This window comes from Leucopleurus acutus (assembly GCF_964270905.1).
Source record: "Leucopleurus acutus genome assembly, chromosome: X".
Taxonomy (NCBI): domain Eukaryota; kingdom Metazoa; phylum Chordata; class Mammalia; order Artiodactyla; family Delphinidae; genus Leucopleurus; species Leucopleurus acutus.
In genome coordinates, this window is record NC_139148.1 from 97,938,802 (window position 1) to 97,958,562 (window position 19,761).

General features: G+C 43.0%; 1 protein-coding gene across 1 annotated transcript in view; it reads right to left on the reverse strand.

The window, feature by feature from the left end:
- Positions 1 to 352: 352 nt before the first annotated feature.
- The window catches only part of AMOT (angiomotin), a gene marked incomplete at its 3' end in the record, with an annotated part of 43,904 nt that continues 24,495 nt past the window's right edge, over positions 353 to 19,761 (reverse strand). Inside the window, exons 7-12 of the mRNA XM_082864146.1 lie at positions 12,358 to 12,507; positions 11,436 to 11,626; positions 3,861 to 3,983; positions 2,624 to 2,856; positions 800 to 1,489; positions 353 to 450 (exon numbers count right to left, since the gene is read on the reverse strand). Coding sequence (XP_082720272.1) covers positions 353 to 450; positions 800 to 1,489; positions 2,624 to 2,856; positions 3,861 to 3,983; positions 11,436 to 11,626; positions 12,358 to 12,507 — 1,485 coding nt within the window. The remainder of the gene's footprint in view (positions 451 to 799; positions 1,490 to 2,623; positions 2,857 to 3,860; positions 3,984 to 11,435; positions 11,627 to 12,357; positions 12,508 to 19,761) is intronic.

A 19,761-nucleotide genomic window follows, 5' to 3' on the forward strand; every position in this document is an offset into this window, starting at 1 on the left:
TGCTCTTCGATTAAAGAATGATCCAGAATATGGAAATGCTAAACAAATTTCAGCACATTGAAAACACTGATGTATATCCAGCTATTAACAGTCCCAGAATTTGTATAAATCCAAACAATAAACTTTAGAGCACATTCTCATTGATCTGGCTTTAGAGGTACTCTCTAAGTGTACCAGAACAGACTGGAGTTCATATGGTATTACCTAAGTACTATGTCGTTTCAATAAAAAGTCCCTTTAAAAAACATCCCCCCACCCAACCCTTGTCCTCACCCTCAAAATAAGAACAAACAAAAGGGAAAAATGATTAAAAGCATTCTTGCTGATAAACTGCAGCTCTTGATTAGGCCATTTAGATGAGATATTCCACCATCTCTGCATCAGGCTCTTGTCCCAGGATCTGAATGGGAGCTTTTCTTTCCAGAGTATTGGAGTGGAAAACAGGGCCATCTAAATGGAAATAAGGGGTTAGAAAACACTTAGGGACAGGGTGAAAACTCAAATTTTAGAAGTGGCTTTACAGCCCCCATTAAGCCCAAGGCAAAGTGACATTGGCCCACTACACTCCCCCTGTTGTTCACCTGAGCATTTACTTCTACTGGGAAAATGACCTTGACTCATCCCCGTTCTATCCTGGAGAAGTCATTTACAGACTCTCTGCCCCTATCTCCTCTGATTAATCCGCTTTAGAACTTGAAAAGCCCTGCCCATATGACCGGCTGTGCCTAAACAGCGGGCCAACCACCCGATCTGTCACTGAGGGCGGAACCCAGGGCTACCTGATCCAGAGAATTACTACCTGTCTTATCTGGATTGTAGCTCAAACTTGGTATAGACAAACGACGTGGTCCAGAACCGGCAGCTGGACTTGCAGGAGCCTCAGCCTGAGCCAAAGCTGGAGCTGGAGCTGGAGCTGGAGGAGCAGCTGCAGCCGGAGCTGGAGTTGGTGCCTGAGTCTGAGCTGGAGCAGAAGCCTGAGCCGCTGCTGAAGCCGGAACTGGAGTTGGAGCCGGAGCTGGAACCGGAGCCGGGGCAGCTGGAGCAAGCTGAACAGCAGCAGCAGCAGCAGGAGCAACAACAGCAGCAGCAACAGCAGAGGCAGCAGCTGGAATCTGAGCAGCAGCAGCAGCTGGAGAAACAGCAGCAGCGAGAGCAGCAGCAGCAGTTGCTGGAGACGGGGCGGCGGCGGCGGTGGCGGCGGCTGGAGCGGCAGCAGCGACAGCCACTGGAGCAGCAGCTACCATGGTGGTGGTGTTGGTGGCAGCGGTGGCAGTGATGGCGGCAGCAGTGGCGGCAGCAGCAACTGGAGCAGGAACAGAGATGGGAGCGACAGCTGCGGTTTTGTTGGGTTCCGTTCCCCGTTCTGTTTGCGTGCTGCAGTCCCGGCTGCCTGTCTTGGAGTGAGCTGACAGTAGGGGAGTCGAGGGCGGCACAGGCGAGGGGGTGGAAGGGACAGACTCGGCACGGTAGTCTCCACCCAGGAGGATACCTACAAAGGAAAGAGGGAAAGAGCTTAGAAAACTACAGGCTATTCCAATATAGACATCCGATTACCTCTTCTTCCTTGCAGGAGGCTCAGGAGGAATAGGAATGGTCCCAAATTCTCTACTTTTGCCTCCAGTGAACCCAGGAATCAGTTTGTCAGGCACCTCCCACCGTGGCTAAAAGCTTCTTTCAGACTTGGCAGATCCCTTCTGGTTCTCATTCTTTAATCCCCCAGCGAAACGTATTAAACCTTTAAGTGTCCTGGGTATCTGTTCTGATTTATTTTTCCAATGGTGATTGATTTCCAACGAGCTGTCAGAATGCTTCTACTTGGTTCCACTTATAACCAACACCAGCCATTACCAAACAGCTGGAAAGGATCAGGGAAAGAAGTCTGTGGTCGCAGAGGAGTGTGATAGTAATTGTGTGATCTAAGGTTCTAACCATGACCATGGTCCCCCAAATACCTACTCTAAGCAAGGGACACTGCAAGTGTCAGAGGACCAAGAAAGGTATTAGAAGCAACAAAGAGAGCTAAAATTAAAATATACATAGCTTGTTTCCTCAGCCTCCAAAAATGTGCCTCGTGGTATCCACAATACTTCTGGGGTTTTGATTAGAGGGGAAGGAATGGACAGGAATGGAATGAAAAAGTACATTCTGTTCTCATCTCAGAATATTCTGGTAACAAAAACCTGCCACCCAGCTCCATTTAGCTTAACTAGAACTCTGCGTCCTCCTATTATATGGGAGGAAAGAACACAGAAAAAGCTGGAATTTTGAAATTTTCAATGACACGAAAGCCACATGGGCTTTGGACAAAGACAAAAGGTTCCGCATGGCCAAGGCCAAAGCTGAGAAGTTTTAAGAGGAAATTGAAGTTATCTTCTTTCCCACCCAAACAGAACTCAGGATTCTTATCGTCTAGGGCTGTGGCTTCAACCAGTGTTCTCTCAGTGAGACTTCATGGTGTCTCCTAAATATGCAGTCAGCCTCTCAGGAGGACAAAACCCAACCAGGTATATCTTCCTCTCTAGAAGTGGGACTATTACTCCTTCTCATTGCCACGTGGGCACATATCCAAGTCAGGGCTCTCTTTAAACATGTCACTTTAATCTTCCTTATTTACTGTCATTACCTAGGCTCCCCTTCCAGCTCTTGTCATCCCGCTTCTCTTCCATGATGGGGGTGCCAGTCAGGGTGGAAGAATGGGAGAGCAAGCCTGATCCAGCATTGGAAATGGACATCAGAGACTTTGCTGGCCGCATGGATGACAGCTGCTCTGTCTTACTTGGCTCCTTCCGGGAACGCTGCTGGAGTACCTTGATCATGGCATCCTTCTCAATAATCTGGGCATGGAGGGTCTTAATCCTAGGAGCCAAAGACAAAGAACATATAAAACACTGTTGCCACCTCCAGGTTCTGGTCTCACTTCCTGCATGGACTTGAGCTTCCGTTATATTTTTGACTAGGGGGTGGTCTACTTATTTCTGAGTTGTAAGACAAGAGACAGTGTGCAACAATTTTTAATGCACACCCATATGGGCACAGAGGAACATCCAGGAGTTGTCAGTTAAACCTTAGGAAGCCAAAGAAAAGTATCTGTGAAAAGAAGGGCTGTATATGAGAGAGTAAACTGATGTAGTGGGTACCTTAGTGAAGAATCTGAGTCAATGGAAATGATGAGTCAGTCAGTGAGAAGATGAGAACTTCTAAGAATGGGCTACTTTGGCTAATAAGTAAATGATCACGCGCTTGTAAGAGACATCAGATGCCCTATCTCCGAGTTTGAGTGGATGTTCTTTTTTTTTTTTTTTTTTGTGGTACACGGGCCCCTCACCGCTGTGGCCTCTCCCGCTGTGGAGCACAGGCTCCGGACGCACAGGCTCAGCGGCCATGGCTCACGGGCCCAGCCGCTCCGCGGCATATGGGATCTTCCCGGACCCGGGGCACGAACCCGTGTCCCCGGCATCGGCAGGCGGACTCCCATCCACTGCGCTACCAGGGAAGCCCTGAGTGGATGTTCTTTTATCGAGCACTCTGCTGTACCACAGAGTTGAGGTGCAATGCTAGAAAGAATACCTCAGAGTGCAAATACCAACAGTTCAGTTCTGGCAGAGGGCATATGGAAGCAATTTACCAAGGACAATGGGAAAAGCAGTGTTACTTGGAATTCCAGAGTTAGTGGGAATGATCAAGGTAAAGGTCATTGCATCTCAAGTCCTAAATAACAGGCTGGCAGGGGTGCAGGGGTTGGGGGAGGCTGCATTATCAGGTTCCCCTGTTGTGAATGAAGATGCTTGCCCTTCCCTACTGACCTATCTGGTCTCCATATCAACTTCTCAGATCCACCAGAGTCCAGATCAACATTTTACCTGCCCTCCATGTCAAGGCAACGCTTGTTGGCCATCAAGATTTCTTCTTCCTCCTTCTGGATGCGAGCTTCTAGAGCTGTGTCATAGCTGGTGTTAGGAGAGTGGCTGATGACTGTTGTGTCCCTGGGAAGGAAAATGGCAGTGATAATGACGGGAGGGCAACAAAATCTCTGTCCTAAGTCAAAAGCCTTAGGCTGGAAGGCCCTACACTGAAATCAAACTTATTAGGAAAGGTCGGTTTCCGGGTGACTTACTGATAAGAATCTCCAAGATGGGAAGGTTCAGCTTTCAGAGCTAGAAGAGGTTATTGACAGACATAAGTGCAAAAGTCAGTGATGAATTCTATGAGAAGTGCACAGGCTTGCCTTCAGAACTAGAGAGACACCCTCCCAAAACCTCTGGCAGAAAGTCCCTTCAAGTTTGTAGATCATGACCAGGCAATAGGAAGATATTCATATTTCCACTTTATATGATTATTTATATTACATATGAGATATGCCCACTTTATTCTCATGACAGTCATGAAGGGGAAAAGGCTAGACTTTGAAGGAAGTCAGAGAAAGTACCAAAGAGCTATTGCTACATTCAACAGCAGTAACTCCACCTGAGTGTTTGCTAGAAATGAACTCTAGACATGTCAATAGCCAAGTTCAGGTAGGGCATGGGAGCTGAGTGAGAAGCAGGGCCTTTGAGTCCGTGCCCCTTGATTCCTATCTAAGCTATATCTGAAACATTCAAGTGCCAAATCAATGAGTCTCCCCCAACTAAGTGACTAATCTCTTGCCAGAGTCCCAACTGCATGAGAGATCATCATGTTCCATCTGAAAGTGTCTCAGGCCATTAACCCAAGGGGTAATTAATAAGGAGAAGAGTGTGTGTGTGTGTGTGTGTGTGTGTGTGTGAGAGAGAGAGAGAGAGAGAGAGAGAGAGAGAGAGAGAGAGAGAGAGAGAGAGAAAGAAGAGAAGAGAAGTGAGGAAAGGAGAGGAGAGGAGAGGAGGGGAAAGGATGTAACCCATGGGCAAGGCTGATGTTTAAACAGCACAAACACATAATGAGAAGCCTATACCCTCCTGATAAGTGACGTCATGCATCTTTCTTTAGTTCATTTAGAACTAGTGGTAGAGTAAAGAGGGAAGGGAAGAAAGAAAACTGGATCGCATTTGAGTAACTTGGAGGGAAAGAAAACGAGTTTAGGAAGAATGTTGATGTAATTATATTGGTCTTAAAGAAAACCAGACTATAGGCTGAGGAAACAATGAACTGGCACTGCTGCATTATACTTCCTCTGAGAATGAGGATCTGTGGGAGAACTCCAGGCAGCTCTTCTGCTGGCAGCTGGTTATGTCCTGTTAGCATAGAGATTGTGACCAGTGCAGATGGCTGTGAAGGAGCAGGGAAATGAAGAGGCAGAAAGTTGGTATTAAAGTTGGGGAATTTTGGTGAGCTTCTGCAAAGCTACTGTTCCCCAAAATGCTTCACCTTATATGCAAGGCGGAAACAATTCATTTGAATGGTGAAATAACTGGAGAACAAGAAGGGAAAGGACCCCAGTGGCTTTCATCATTTGCTAAATTCAAAATATTTTAGTATCTCGGAATTCTACACTTGCTCTAGTGCAGTTCACTGGCTTGTAGTCCTACTGGGAATGGCCCCTGTGTTCCAAAGTACCCAAGAGGAAGCAGCATTGTGTAGTGTTGAGAGCACAGGCCCTGACTATAGGCCATGCCAGGGTCAAGTTCCACTTTCCCTAGTCCTCTGCCACTAACAAACTCTATGAGCTCAGGAATTGGGTTAACTGCTCTAAGCCTCAGGCTCCTTGTTTGCAAAATTGAGATAATAATTATACTTATATGTCATGGGATTTTGGGGGGGATGAAATGAAAGTGTGCATGTAAAACACGCAGTGCCAGGCACAGTAAAAACACTCAACAAGTTATTATTAAGAGAGAAAAGTGTAGGTAGAAAGAGAATAACATATAAGAGAGTATGAGTTGAATGAATTCCAGCTCTTGGTATGATCCTGGAGGCGATCCCCGCAGTGCAGAGTTCCAATGTGATGGCAGAGGCTTCAGAGGCAGGCCTCTTTTAAAAGTGCATAGTGTCTACGGACACTGGGGACTTGAGCGTACGGTTTGTCCCTGGGGGAGCCACTTTCATTGCATAAAAGACCATTCTGGGGACACAGAGGCCTGCCAGCTAATTGATATGGACACTGTGAACTCCTCAGGAATGGAGCCTGAAAATGTGGGGCACTTAGTGAATTCCTACGGAGCTGCCAGGACGGCCTTCAACATCAATCTTCCTTCTAGAAGACTGGGGCTACTGAGTAATGGCTTAAGCAAAAGCAAGCAGGCACAGCGTTTGAGGGAGCAACTTGGCCTGCTAACCTCCAGTACTCTGAGCCTACCCTTAAGCACATCAGTAGAGAGATGCTGGGCTTGAAATGACAACCTACAGACCCCAAACCGCATTATCCCTGAATTACTATCCTGCACCTCAAATTCTTAAGTAAATGGCTTCTGGCAACTATTCCTCCAGTCATCTTCTCTCTCCTTCCTCTGATGAAGTTATCCCCGTCACATTACTTACACTGCTTTCTAGAATGTCACCCATGACCTCCTAATTAAAACATCTAGCGGCCTTTTAAACTTCAAGTCCATCTTTTTCCTATCGGTAGCACCCTTTTGTTTATTTAAAATGGGAACTCAACCATGAGTGGAGCAGTGTGTTTGAAGTTCCTGGGAGGCTGGAGAGTGGATGGACATGGATAAGACTAGTCCCCGACTGTAGGGAACTTGTAAGGGGAGGGGAAAAAAGTAAATAATTAACTATTATAGAAATGAGTTTGGACTTTATTCCAATAGGCAGTGAAGCTTATTAGAGCTTTTCAAAGGGAATGAAATGATCCAAGCTGTGGTTCAGGAAGACAGCATTATCTCTGCTGAAATGTAATGGAGGGATTAGAGGGGCCATAATACTGGAATCAGGCAGACCAGTCAGAAAGGTTATAATCCCAGCAAGAGATATTGAAAACAGGACCCGGCGAAGTGACAAGGGAAATGGAAACAGGCTACAGGACGCAGAACTGCTAGAACTTGGAGACTATTTAAATGTGGGTGTTAGGGAGAGGGAAGAATGAATGAGGACTTTGTTGTTTCTAATTCAAATGACTAGAAAAGATGGCATACTGCTCGTTTTCTGTGATAGGAAACCAAGGAGAACTTTCTTTCTTTTTGGAAAATGCCTATAATGGTTTTTTTTTTTTTTTTTTGCGGTACGCGGGCCTCTCACTGTTGTGGCCTCTCCCACTGTGGAGCACAGGCTCCGGACATGCAGGCTCAGCGGCCATGGCTCACGGGCCCAGCCGCTCTACGGCATGTGGGATCTTCCCAGACCGGGGCACGAACCTGTGTCCCCTGCATCGGCAGGCGGACTCTCAACCACTGCGCCACCAGGGAAGCCCTATAATGGGTTTTGATTTTAGTTACAGTGGACTTAAAGTGTCTTATGGATAGCCATATGACAATATCCATCCAACAAGTTGTTGAAAATTCTAACTTTAATCTTAGAGATGTCAGAGTTACTATTTGAAGCTATAGTAGAGAACAAGATAACTAAGACAGAAGGTAGAATGAGAAGAAAGCAGGGAACGGAACCTGAGAAAGGCCTCCACAACGCAAGACTAGGTAGACATGCGTCACGTGTGTGACCAGTTTCTACCTTCTGCTTTCCCTTTCTTTACTTCCTTCTTTCCCAGATTTACTTTGTCCCAAATAAAAGTGAAACACTGCACATTCAGAGAAAGGTAACAACCTGATTCAGTAAATGCAAAGAAATAAATTACTGGTTGATCGGGTGTGTTATCTTTTTATCTTTTTGCTGCTATTCGGAAATAAATCACCATTTGTGAGCTGAAACTAAAAATCTGCACTGCCAAATCAGTTCTTCTGAGATGAACTCCTACTTGGTAGTAATTTCCCTCATCTGCATTAAGCATCTGGAGAGGAATACTCTAGGAACACAATAATATGAAGTTATAATATAGGCCATGTTTTTGTGATTATTTATAATAGTCTAAGAAACTAAATAATAAGCCTCAAATAGTAACTCTTGACCAGGTAATACTCCCTATGTCACCATCTTTGAAATCATCCTATCTGGGAGGCAGCAGAGTATATATAGCACTCAAGGTGTCAAAAATGTAGATTTAAGTCCTGGTTCTTCTGCCTCTTAGTAGCTGTGTGATCTTAGGGGAATTCTTTAATTTGTCTGTGCCTCAGTTTCCTCATCTGTAGAATGGATACCAGTACTTCTCTCAAAGAATTATTGTGAAGATAAGCAATAACTGTAAAGCGCTTAGAAGCGTACCTTATATAGTAAACACTACATGTGATTTCTTGCATTGACAGCTTTCCCTTTGACAAGAGCTGCTTCACAGAATCAAAATGCCGGAATGGGTATAAAACAGATAACCCAATATGTCTTCTCACCTGAGAAAAGACAGATGTCTATTCCTATATTAAAAATCTATATTTTATTATTCACAGTGGCCAAACACTGGAAACAATCCGAATAGCCATCATCAAGTGAATGCATAAACTGTGGTACATCCATGCTATGGAGCACTACTCAGCCATAAAAAGGAATAACCTATTGATATACACATTAACTTAGGGCAAGCTCAAAGTAATCATGCTGAGTGAAAGAAATCACACAGAAAAAGTACATATTATATGGCTCTTTTTATATGACGTTCTAGAAAAGGCAAAATTACAATGACAACAGATGTTGTCTGGGGTCAGGCATGGGAGGAGGGGATCAAGTTAAAGGGGCATAAGGGCACTTTAGAATGTGTCCTCTATCTTGACGGTAGTGGTGGCTACATTATTATATATAATTACCAACATTCACCAAACCAGACACTTAAAATAAGTGCTTTTTAAAGATGTGAATAGTACTTCAATTGAAAAATTTCTACAACTACCATTGTATGACCCCAGCAACATTTCCTAATGGCACAACTTATTATTTATGTATGAGCTATTATTTTACAAATATATTAAGTTTGAGATACTTAATATCTCAGAATAATAAGCAGAATACACAGAAACTGAGCAGGCTGGTACAATGTGGCACTAGATTTAAGGATTTAAGTTGTATAGAGTTAGAAAGCATTTCCTTTCTTCTTTTACTTCTTCCTTTTGCCCTCTTTCTTTTTTCTCCTTTTTTTCCTTCCTTCATTACTCAAACATACGTTGAGCACTTTCCATCTGCAGCCAATATCCTAGGCACTTAAAAATTATTTTGGAAGAAAATAGAATATAAAGCCTTTACTACAGAAAGGGGTGAAGAACAGAACCTTGGTCAGTACATTTAGGGTTGGGAGGAGGGAAAGTGAAATCACTGGACAGAAAAGAAATGGCAAGAAGAGATGTTGGGAGGGAAGGCAGAAGAGCTCACAGGTTCTGAAACAAAGTTTTCTGAATGTTACTTTCCAAATTTGAAATCTCATAAAGAAAGAAAGAAAGGAGGAGAAGGAAACTAATCTCCGTGGCAGAGCATAAGAAGCAAATCTTTGGAAAAATAGTATAATCTTAGCAATAGAAGGGTCTGGAACAATCACCTAGTCCAATTCTCTCATTTTACAGGAATTCAAATACAATCTCTCAGTCTTTTCTGTGGGTTGTATTAATAGGCATCAAAAGGTACACAGTCCAGATATGGAATGTTTGTCCGGGAAACTATTACAAAGTGTTCCTATTAGGTGGGAACTGACTGCTTTTTACCATATTAAATGATAAGCATTTACTGAAAACAGTGATTGCATGGAAACTTTCTACCTGGTGATTTAAAGGAATTCAATTTAAATTAAATCTATTTTATGGGAGCCAACAGATTCTGGAAAGAAATCCATCTGAAAGGGGATTCTCCCAATATTCAAAACTTTCCAGGGAGGAAGGAAAGGGGTAGTTTCTTTATACAAGGCCCCCAAATGACAACCTCCTAGCTTTCCTGCATTTTGACTTGGAGTCTATTCTGAAGTCAGTTTCAACAGTGAACTTCCCAGCACCAAGAACCCTGGCTTTCCAACATTTTCTTACACCGCACACTTTCATGAGCTGTATCTTTCTAAGTTTCTGCTCAAAGATGACCAAAATGCCCTGCACCTCTTTGTCAGTGTTAGGGTTTCCTGAATAACCTCTGAACAAGCACTGGGCACAGGTGTTTTCTTGGGAACCAACAGCTAAAATTACACTTCATTCTGCTTCTAGGCTGCCTACAAACTTATCAACCATCTTCCAGCCCAGCTGGGGCTTCTCTGCACTCTATTACTACACTGGCATGGACTGAGCACACCGTTCTCAGAAAAAAAAAAAAAAAGACAGGTAAGCTTAAGTCCATGAGGACCTCAAAATCAAGGCACAGGCAATTTCAATCTGTTTAAGGTTTATAGGGGGTATCTGGAGACAGACAGAGCATGTTAGAGAAACGTAAGATGTCTTCCTGAAGAATTGGGAATAGGTTTACAAACCACCAGTCCAGCTTTTAAGCATTGACCTTCCTCTGATTTGGGATGAGAAGGACTCGAAAATAAATGTATCCACTGCCTCCTCCACACACATATTCCAACCCAAAGTCTGGCAAGTGCTGCCAGGCTCTGCCGGCTCACCGCATTTAGGAGAATGCTAAAAACAACGCCACGGTTTTTAATAACTTTCTGGATAGAGACCTATCTGGGTGCAATATGCTATAGCCTGCTTTAGATACCCAACTCCAGACCATGGCCCTGTCTGTATCTCCAACAATCCACATCATCTCCTGATTTGAATTTAGCTTTTGTTTCTTTCCCAACTGATGATTACAAACAGCAGCGAGACAAACTGGATAAGAGCACTGTGTCCTCCAAAGAGCAATAGTAAATGTTTATAATGAGAAAAGGGGAACACATAAAGGGCAAAAAATGAAAACGCCTCCTGCCACTTTCTCTCCCTTACCAAATGGAATGTGACTGCTTACATGTGATGAACTTGGAGGCACAGAGAATGTGGGCTTCAAATATAGACCTTCTCAAAGGGCAGGGATGGATTCATGTTCAGCACAGTCTTTGGCATACCTTGGACAAGCCAGAGCTATCAAATGGCGGTAGCCACTCCTGAGTGACATTTAGTTTCTGAGTGGCATTTCTCTGGAGAAACTTCCATTCCAGTCCTGGGGCTAAACAAAGAAACCTACACATGTGGCTGAAAGAACCTGAGGCTTTGGGGAAGGAGGTGTGCGGACGTTCAGTTGATCCCATCTGCAAGTGTTCTGGCTCCTGAAGAAAGCTGAACTATGATTCCAGTAAGTTCGTCAGTAACTTTAATTTACAAATCCTGGACCCTCTGCCCCACAGTTGTTCAGTCTCTGCATAACCAGATTGAAAAAAACAAAAACCACACACTTAAGCAGAAACTGAGAAAAAGGAAACAACATTATGGGCAAAAAAACACTGGAAAGTCTATTCATCAGTCACTTTTCTGTTCTCCACACCACCCCTGCCCTTCATTCAGGGACTCTACCAGCCAGCTACTTACCTCTGAGCAGCTACGGTGGCCGCAGCATCCAGAGCAAAATGTCTCATCACATTCTCCTCTAAATACTTCTGCTCCCACTTAGTCATGTCAGCTTCCAGGGCCAGGATCCTCTCCTCCTTCTCACGAAGGAGCTCCATCAGTGCAGCGGCATTGTATTCTGAAACATTGCTGGGCTGAGAGTTGCCCTGGCGCTGTTGGAGGAGATGCCGAGACCCCAGATGTTAATGAGTTAGGACCACAGTGGCTGAGTCCCATTTGAAGAGCCCTTATTTTTGGAAAGGATTACTGCCCAAGCCACTTCAGTTTGGATTCCGATTCAGAAACAAGGGGAATTCATAGGACTTTCTACCTCGGGCTTGAGTACGAGACTCTCGATCACGAAAGGAGCCTGCTGTGTCAAATGGTCGTGCTGCTCAGAAAGTGGATCAGTGGTTTAAAAATCACTAGCCCTGCCGGCCAGCATGGTTCCCCATAGAAACGGAAATTAAAACTCTAGGATTTGGTCTCTGCCTTGCCCCTAAACTTGTTGTGTGACCTTAAGGGAGTCATGCCACCTTTCCTGGGTCTTCATTTTCTCTCATCTAAAAATGAGGAGACGTATGGCCAAATGATTCTAAAGACCATTTCCAATCCTAAAATGTCCAGGAGTCTATCTGTATAGTGTCTTCACTTCTTATAGGGCCTACTATTTCCGGGGTTCATATGAAAACAAAAAGTGCAAGATGATAGGCATTAAGGATTTTGCTGTGATAGGAAGCTAAGGAAGCCAACTTCATCTTTACAATTGGGAGGCGCTGTGGAGTAAGACTGGTTGGGGCAAAAAACCTGAAGATGAGTGAGTGTGTTTTTGGATTCTCATGTCAGACACTATCTGGCAAATAAGCAATCAGGAGCAATCTCATTTTCTTGAAGTTCTCTATACCTGCTGGATTCGGAGGGATTCCAGTTCTCTCTCCAGTCGTGTCCGGAGACGGTGCTCCAGCTGCTCTCGTTTTTCACACGCTGCCTGGAGCTGTACGAGAGCTTGCTGCATCTTTTCCACCTTATCTACGTACACTTGCTTCTTTTTCAGCTGAAAATCCAGGTTGGGAGAATTACAAGATAGAAGGAAAGAGAACAACAGGGTCAGTTATACAGCCCCCAAATCCAGCCTTGTGTTTAGATCTCTTCCTGTCCAGCTCCAGAAAAGCATGAATGGCAAGAAGGTCCTTCATGAGTATCGGGCTGCCTTGTATTTACCATACAGATAATGTCTCAAGGGATAGGAATTACGAGCTCCTTTTTCATCTCTCCCTCCTTCCCCATCTCTATGTTTTCCCCAAGTCTATTTCTATCAGTAGAGTCTGTCTTAGATGGCAAGCTCTTAAGATTCCCATTTATGGATGTCCTCTCCTCTGCTCTTCTTCACTCTATAAACTGTAATATTCTGGGAGAGGGTATATCTTACTTTGGTCATTATAGTAGGGGAATGCTAAAAAAATAAAAGGGGGGCTCTCCAGGGAGAAGAGTTTAATTCAGAATGGAAAGGAAGCCTACCCACTTTATATAGCTGTCTCCTCTCCAAGTGAGAGAAAAAGGGTGGTCAACTGCTGCACGTAGAGGGAGGCCAGAATTGTCTTTCTGAACTCTACAGTCCTGGTAATTACTCAATGTAATCATCACTGCTCTCCTGGAATGTTTCTGCTCCTCAAAAGTGAAGCTGCTGGGACTTCCCTGGTGGTCCAGTGGTTAAGACTCTGCGCTCCCAATGCGGGGGGCACGGGTTCGATACCCGGTCAGGGAACTAGATCCCTCACGCCGCAACTAATGATCCCGCGTGCCGCAATGAAGATCCCGCATGCTGCAACTAAGACGCGGTGTAGCCAAAAAAAAAAAAAAAAACAAAAAAGTGAAGCTGCCATGCAATGGTTCATCTTTAGTCTCTTTATTGACCAGCACTGCCCCCTCCCCCAGTTCTTATTAAAAGAACACAGGTCACTTGCGATTTCTGCCTCACTCATGAGCCTGAGTTGATAACATTGGACCGTAATCTCTCAACTATCACTCTGGGACCTTTAAAGATATCTAAAGATGCAAAGTAATGAATCAAATCTAAGACTAAATGAGATCAAATATGATTCTTCTCTTTGCAAGCTTATGAACCATAACCAAAAACAAAGGTAGAAGCAGGTTGGGACTAAGAGTTTGAGTTCTTTGTACCCTTGTAACTTCCAAGGCAAATCCCATCATGGTAAATCCCCGACTCCGTTGAAATGAAGGAATGAAGAGAATTTCAGAGCTTTTTAAAGAAGGCATACATACCCTCAACACCTAAGAAGATAGGGGAAAGTGCAGCCTTCCCAAATTGTTAGGAATGAGCAGATGGTGCTTCTTCATACCTATAATACTTGTGCGGGTGCCTCTCTTGCTAATAAAATCAACGCATGGACTCTTTCTAAAGTAGAAATTCTTCCAAGCTGGTCACATCTGTTATTATTATTTTCGTGAAACCTGCGGTTAGGGATACTCTCATTATTAAGATTTAAATGTGAAAATATTATTGATAACATGGTCCAAAGGAAATTCAAGAATTCAGCTCAACTCTAACTTTCCAACAAATTCTCAAGCCCTTGAGATACCTAGATAGACAGTTGCAATGTAAGAGGTTACCCACTTTACCAGCACGGCCCACATCCATTTAGCTGGGGCCAGACCAGCAGAACCAACCTGACACCCTCATTGCAGAAACCAGGTAAGACCTTCGTGGTAATGTGTCCAAATCACTGCTCTCTAGAATGTCCACTCAGACAGCAATGGCATGTGCTAATGGGGAAACTCTCCTTGTCTTATAACTGCTCTCTCTCCAAATTAGAATTGCTGAACTTTCTCTAGGTGGAAGAAAACTTACATTTTCCTACCAGACTTGCATTATGCCTTGCCTAGGTGACTGGGAAAACTTTAAAAATTCACGCTACACTTCTTGACATTTCCTTTCATTCCAAGGCCTAGTTCAATCTAGCCTTGTAAACCAGTTGAGGTGAGTTATAAGTCTAAATGTTTTTATCCATTAGACCTTTCCCTAGTTAATAAAAGAAACAAAAATTGCCATTCTCATCCTCTCAATAAGCTTAAACCTTTCTTTCCTGGGATATGCGACTATTTGTAATGACACTGACTAGGGCAATCAAGACCTTTAGGCCATGGATGCCTCTGCCTTCCTATTTGCTATGCTTTGAATAATTGGAGAGCAGGAAATATCCTCCATCCTTTGCCTTTTGGGTTCTATAATCCTGATGAGCTATTTAAAGTTGAATGCACTTATTTGTGAATCGCTCTGAAAACCCTAGGGGAGCAGTGCAATGTTAATGCAGACAGTGTTAACTATAATTACTGAGGCTCACAGGAGTTACAGTTAAAGGCAATTAAAGTTAGATAGTATGCAGTTCTTGCCTTGATGGTAAAGTACTGCAACGTATGCTCAGAGAACTGAAAAATAAGCAGTCAGGACTAGGTGTATTTCTCTATGCCCTGCCTTTCTTGAGAAAGGAATCCTCAATGTCTTAGCTAAGGAATCCCCAGCAGTGGAAGTCACTGAGCCAACTGTCTGGAAGGGAAAAGCAATAAAGGCCCAGAGAGTTTTCTGAGTCGGCTGAAGATAGTCACACAAGTCAGACAACTTCCACAAACCAGGCCAAGGAAAATCCCATCGTGCTTTGCCACTGGGATGATTTTCCACAAGGTACCAGGACCTCTACTGTTGGCATAATTCTTCTACTTCCTTTTTTTTTGCATATCTTTTTTTTTTATTGTGCAAAGTGCCAATCTATTATGTCAGCAGATCCAAATAACTATCTAGTAGTATGGAAGATCAAGGACATTTGCAGATATTAAAACCAAGAGTCATGGAAATTAAAGTCCCCAAAATAACTTTTAATAAAAGAGAAGATTTTACAACATAATATCCAAATCCCCAGGAATTTTTCCAGATAATTTAAAAATTCACCAAACGCTTTGCCTATCATAGTTTTCTCTGAGGGAAACTTTTACATCTTCCCTAACGAATCTCTTAACTTTATGTCCAATTATGAATCACAATACCCATATACAGGACGAAGAAAAAGTGCAGCTCAGCCATAAACACCAAGATCACCTAGTAAATGCTTAATACCTAGGTAATTTAGGGTACAAAATGACAACTGTTGGAAGCTACCAGTGCAAGACCCTATAAAGATGCAATCCACAAAGTAGGCTATCTTCTAAGTTACATATTCTATGTTTTCTAGATCTCATCTATACATAGAAAGGAACAAAGGTCTATGCGGCTTATTAACACCTGTACTATCCTGAACTTTATATGCTTCACTTTTTCCTTCATTATGGTAAATCCCCTTTTCTGCCTCTCTTCTATAAACTTATCTCCTGTGCTAAGTTCCTCAAATGTTAGCTCAGTAATTAAGACATCCTAGATCCCCAACTTCACCTTTCAATGCCATCAGAAATGTCAATGGTTCCTTCTAGGTAAAGAGAGAGGCCATACAGTAAAATCGTTAAGGTCATCAGCTCTGGCCTCAGGCTACCCCAGTCCAAATGTTGGCTCCCCACTTACTAGGGATGCAACCTGAGGAAAGCTACTTAATCTCCCTGAACTTCCCTTTACTCATTCATACATAACATAGAGATGATGATAATTTGATATACCTCTAAAAGGAGCAAATGAGATAACAAATGAAGTGCTTAGTAGAGTGTCCGGCACAAAACGTGCACAGAGTTTTCTTTTTTAAAGAAAAAGTTAATCCCAAGTCACACATACTCTAGTCCTCTCAACATTGAACATTCATTCCAGATAGCCTTGACATGGTTCTCATTAACTCTAATTAACACATCAATTAAGACATTAAAAACACAGCTATTTTTCCCCAGGAAGACATATAACACTAGGCCTCAAACCCTTCATGCCACAGAGCTTCAGATATCTTTATAGGGCAAGGCCTTTCACTGGAGATACAATTAGAAGAGAGTACTGAGTAGCTGCAAGGACACCATATTCTCTCAAAATGACACGATTTAGAGAGCACCTCCACTTTGTGAGAGATACTTTACCTATAGTCAAAGGTACTGTTTAACTAAAGACACTTAGGCAAAGCTCATTCCCTGCCACACACGCATGCGCGCGCGCGCGCGCGCGCGCACACACACACACACACACACACACACACACACACACACACACCAGGAATTTCTATTTGACAGCAAATTGAAAGGTAAAGGAACAAGGTGGCAATCAGGAGACTTGGGTTCTTGTCTTAGCTCTGTTTTTAATAGCAATTTGCTTCCCTGTTCTCAGCCTCAGAGTCCCCATTTGTTAAAAAAAAATGACGGGGGTCTTGGGGGGTCAGCAAACCAAAATGGTCAGCAGTGGGCCAAATCCAGCCATGCCCATTCATTTACCTATTGGTTAGGGCTGCCTGCCTGCCATAATGGCAGAGTTGAGCAGTTGCAGTTGCAAAAGAAACTCTACGGTCCACAAAACTGAAAATATGTACTATCTGGTCCTTTATAGATAAGGTGCCAGCCCTTGGAGTGATTTTCAAACAGTGTTCCACAGTCCTACTGTTCTAAGGAGTGCTTCAGAAGCCACTACAATGGGTGAGTTGTATCAAGTGGCTCCACTTTTATGTGTTTTACAGTGAGGGTTCTACATAAAAATTTCAAGAAAAAGACTGTTACATCTTTGAAGATACATATGAATATCCAGTTGACCCTTGAACAGCATGGGGGTTAGGGGTGCTGACCCTCCCTGCAGTCGAAAATCCATGTATAACTTTATAGTCAGCCCTCCATATATGCGGTTCCTCCATATCCACAGTTCCATATCCAGGGATTCAACCAATGGCAGATCGTGTAGTACCATAGTATTTACTACTGAAAATGTCTGCATTTAAGTGGATTCACACAGTTCAAACCAGTGTTGTTCAAGGGTCTACTGTATATATGTTCTTGTGCTTTGTCTTTTTGCCCTAAAGAATGGGCTTCCCATCTTACCTCACTCCATCATCTTTTCACACTTGACACTTCAGCATGGTTAAATAACTTTAGGTTCCCGAGGACCCCCTCGTATTTTAGCCCTCATTGCCTTTGGATATGGCATTCTCTCTCTTAGGAACGCCTTGCCCACTAGGTTTTAAGAAGTTTAAAAAAAGCAACAAAAAACCAGCAACAGGATAGACAGATGTCTATCTAACAGTCTTTCAATTCACAAATATTTTATGAATCTAAGCTTCCCCTTTTCATCTTCAACACTGACCAGTAACTAAGGGAACTGGACAAAATGGGATCCTAGAAATCTGTATAGGCATATTCTTGGAGGTAAAAAAACCCCCATAAAAGTCCTGCCTTCGTTTGTGTGTATGTACATGTAAGAGACAGATCACATAAGGTGTGTACTCTCTATAGGATCCTAGATGATTTATTTTTCTATGCCTTTAGTGTTCAAGGAAGTGAAAGTTCACTTGAAAAGTTTCTAAAGCCAAGGTAGTGGTTCTGGTGTAGAGACAAGTACCCACAGATCTCTAGAAGAAGCCAGAACCGAGTTCCCTCTAGATACTCAGTGAATGGGGGAACTCATTCCATCCATTTAAATTTTCTTACCAAATACCAATTTTCAAAAACCTGTCAAAACCCCCCTTCCCTAGCTTCCCTAAACCTGTGTTCTCCTAACATGGTTCCTTAAATCATTCTTACTTTCTGTCTTGATCTTTTAGACCCACCTTCCCTTCCAATTTCATCCCCATCTCCTGCTATACCCCAAAGGTCCAATCTATGGTAGTTTACTCTTTTACCTCTATACTGATGGTTCTTAACTGGTGGTGATTTTATCCCCAGGGAACATTTAGCAATGTGTGGAGACATTTTTGGTTGTTACATCTGGGGGTAGGTTGCTATTGGTATCTTGTGACTGGAAGCCAAGGATACAGCTCAACACCCCACCATGCACAGGACAGCCTCCTCCATCACTATCACCAAAGAATTATCTGGCCCCAAATGTCAATAATGCTGAGGTTGAGAAACCTTGCTCTCCACTTCAGCACTACTGGAGATTTCCTTCAAGCCACAATTCTCACAACTGCTTATATTCATATTTTAATGTTATTATTACTCTCTTTAGTCACAGACCCCTAGCTGAGGGCAAGATTTCTCACTCTGAAACAATGTGCCCCAATGTGCTTTCATCTTTATCCAAACTGCTATCCCTTCAATAGTTCAGCCATTATAATCATTATAATCTTAGAATTATTGTCCTTTCTTCCCTCTTTCCTTTGACCACCATATCCAATCTGTCACTATATCTTAATTTTAAATAACATCTCTCATATTCTTTGATTTCCTTACATTTTCATAGCCTACATAGTTTAAGTCCTTATTTCACAACTAAATGATTAGAATAATAACCTAATAGATCTTCTTACTTTGTTGCCCTCTCCCATCTACACACAAGCACCTATGCACAGATGAATACACACACATACACACACGCACAATCAGTCCATCTGACATACAATTGCTATAACAGACTTGCTCGAGTAGAACATTATGGCACTGCCTTATTTAAGAACAAAAGCAATCTACTGCTAGCACATCCACTGAACTACTATTGATTAGGTACCTACTATATATCGAAGGCAACTTTACACCTCCTCTCTCACTTCTTTAGACCACAGCTATTCTTTCTCATCCATATTTTAAACCACTTGGTATTTTTCAATTCACCCCCCGATCTACTGTCTCATTGTCCCCTGTCCATCCTAGATATGCGTCTTAGAAATGCCTTTGTCAATGTTCTAGGCTCCTACTGCCTTACAATTCTATCAGGCCTACTATGCAAATGATCAACCTTTGTATTAGTCTGATCATTTCTTCATCCTTCCTCACCATATCAGTAAACTCTCAAGGAGCTCTTCCTGAATAATCTTACCTGACCCTGATCGCTGCTTTTCCCTAGAGCCTCTTATAACGTGCACTCTATTAGCAGTCATTTTATAAGATTTTGTTCAACTGTGGATTCATTCATTCAACAGATATTTACTAAATGTTTATCACACATCAGGCCCTATTCTACATCTGAGAGCAGTAGTGATGCAGTGGGAGGCAAGACAAAGTCTGTGCCCCATTGAAGGGCAGTATCCCATAAGCCACTTAAGGATAGGGCCCTCTATTTTCCTTCATATCTCTCTTAGGTTCTAGATCTAGTTCATTTTTCACTACACTCTTGGTGACCAGTTAATATTAAATAACTGTCAAATACAAAAACAAGAACGAGCATAGCTTAGCTGTAACAGTGAAAATATAA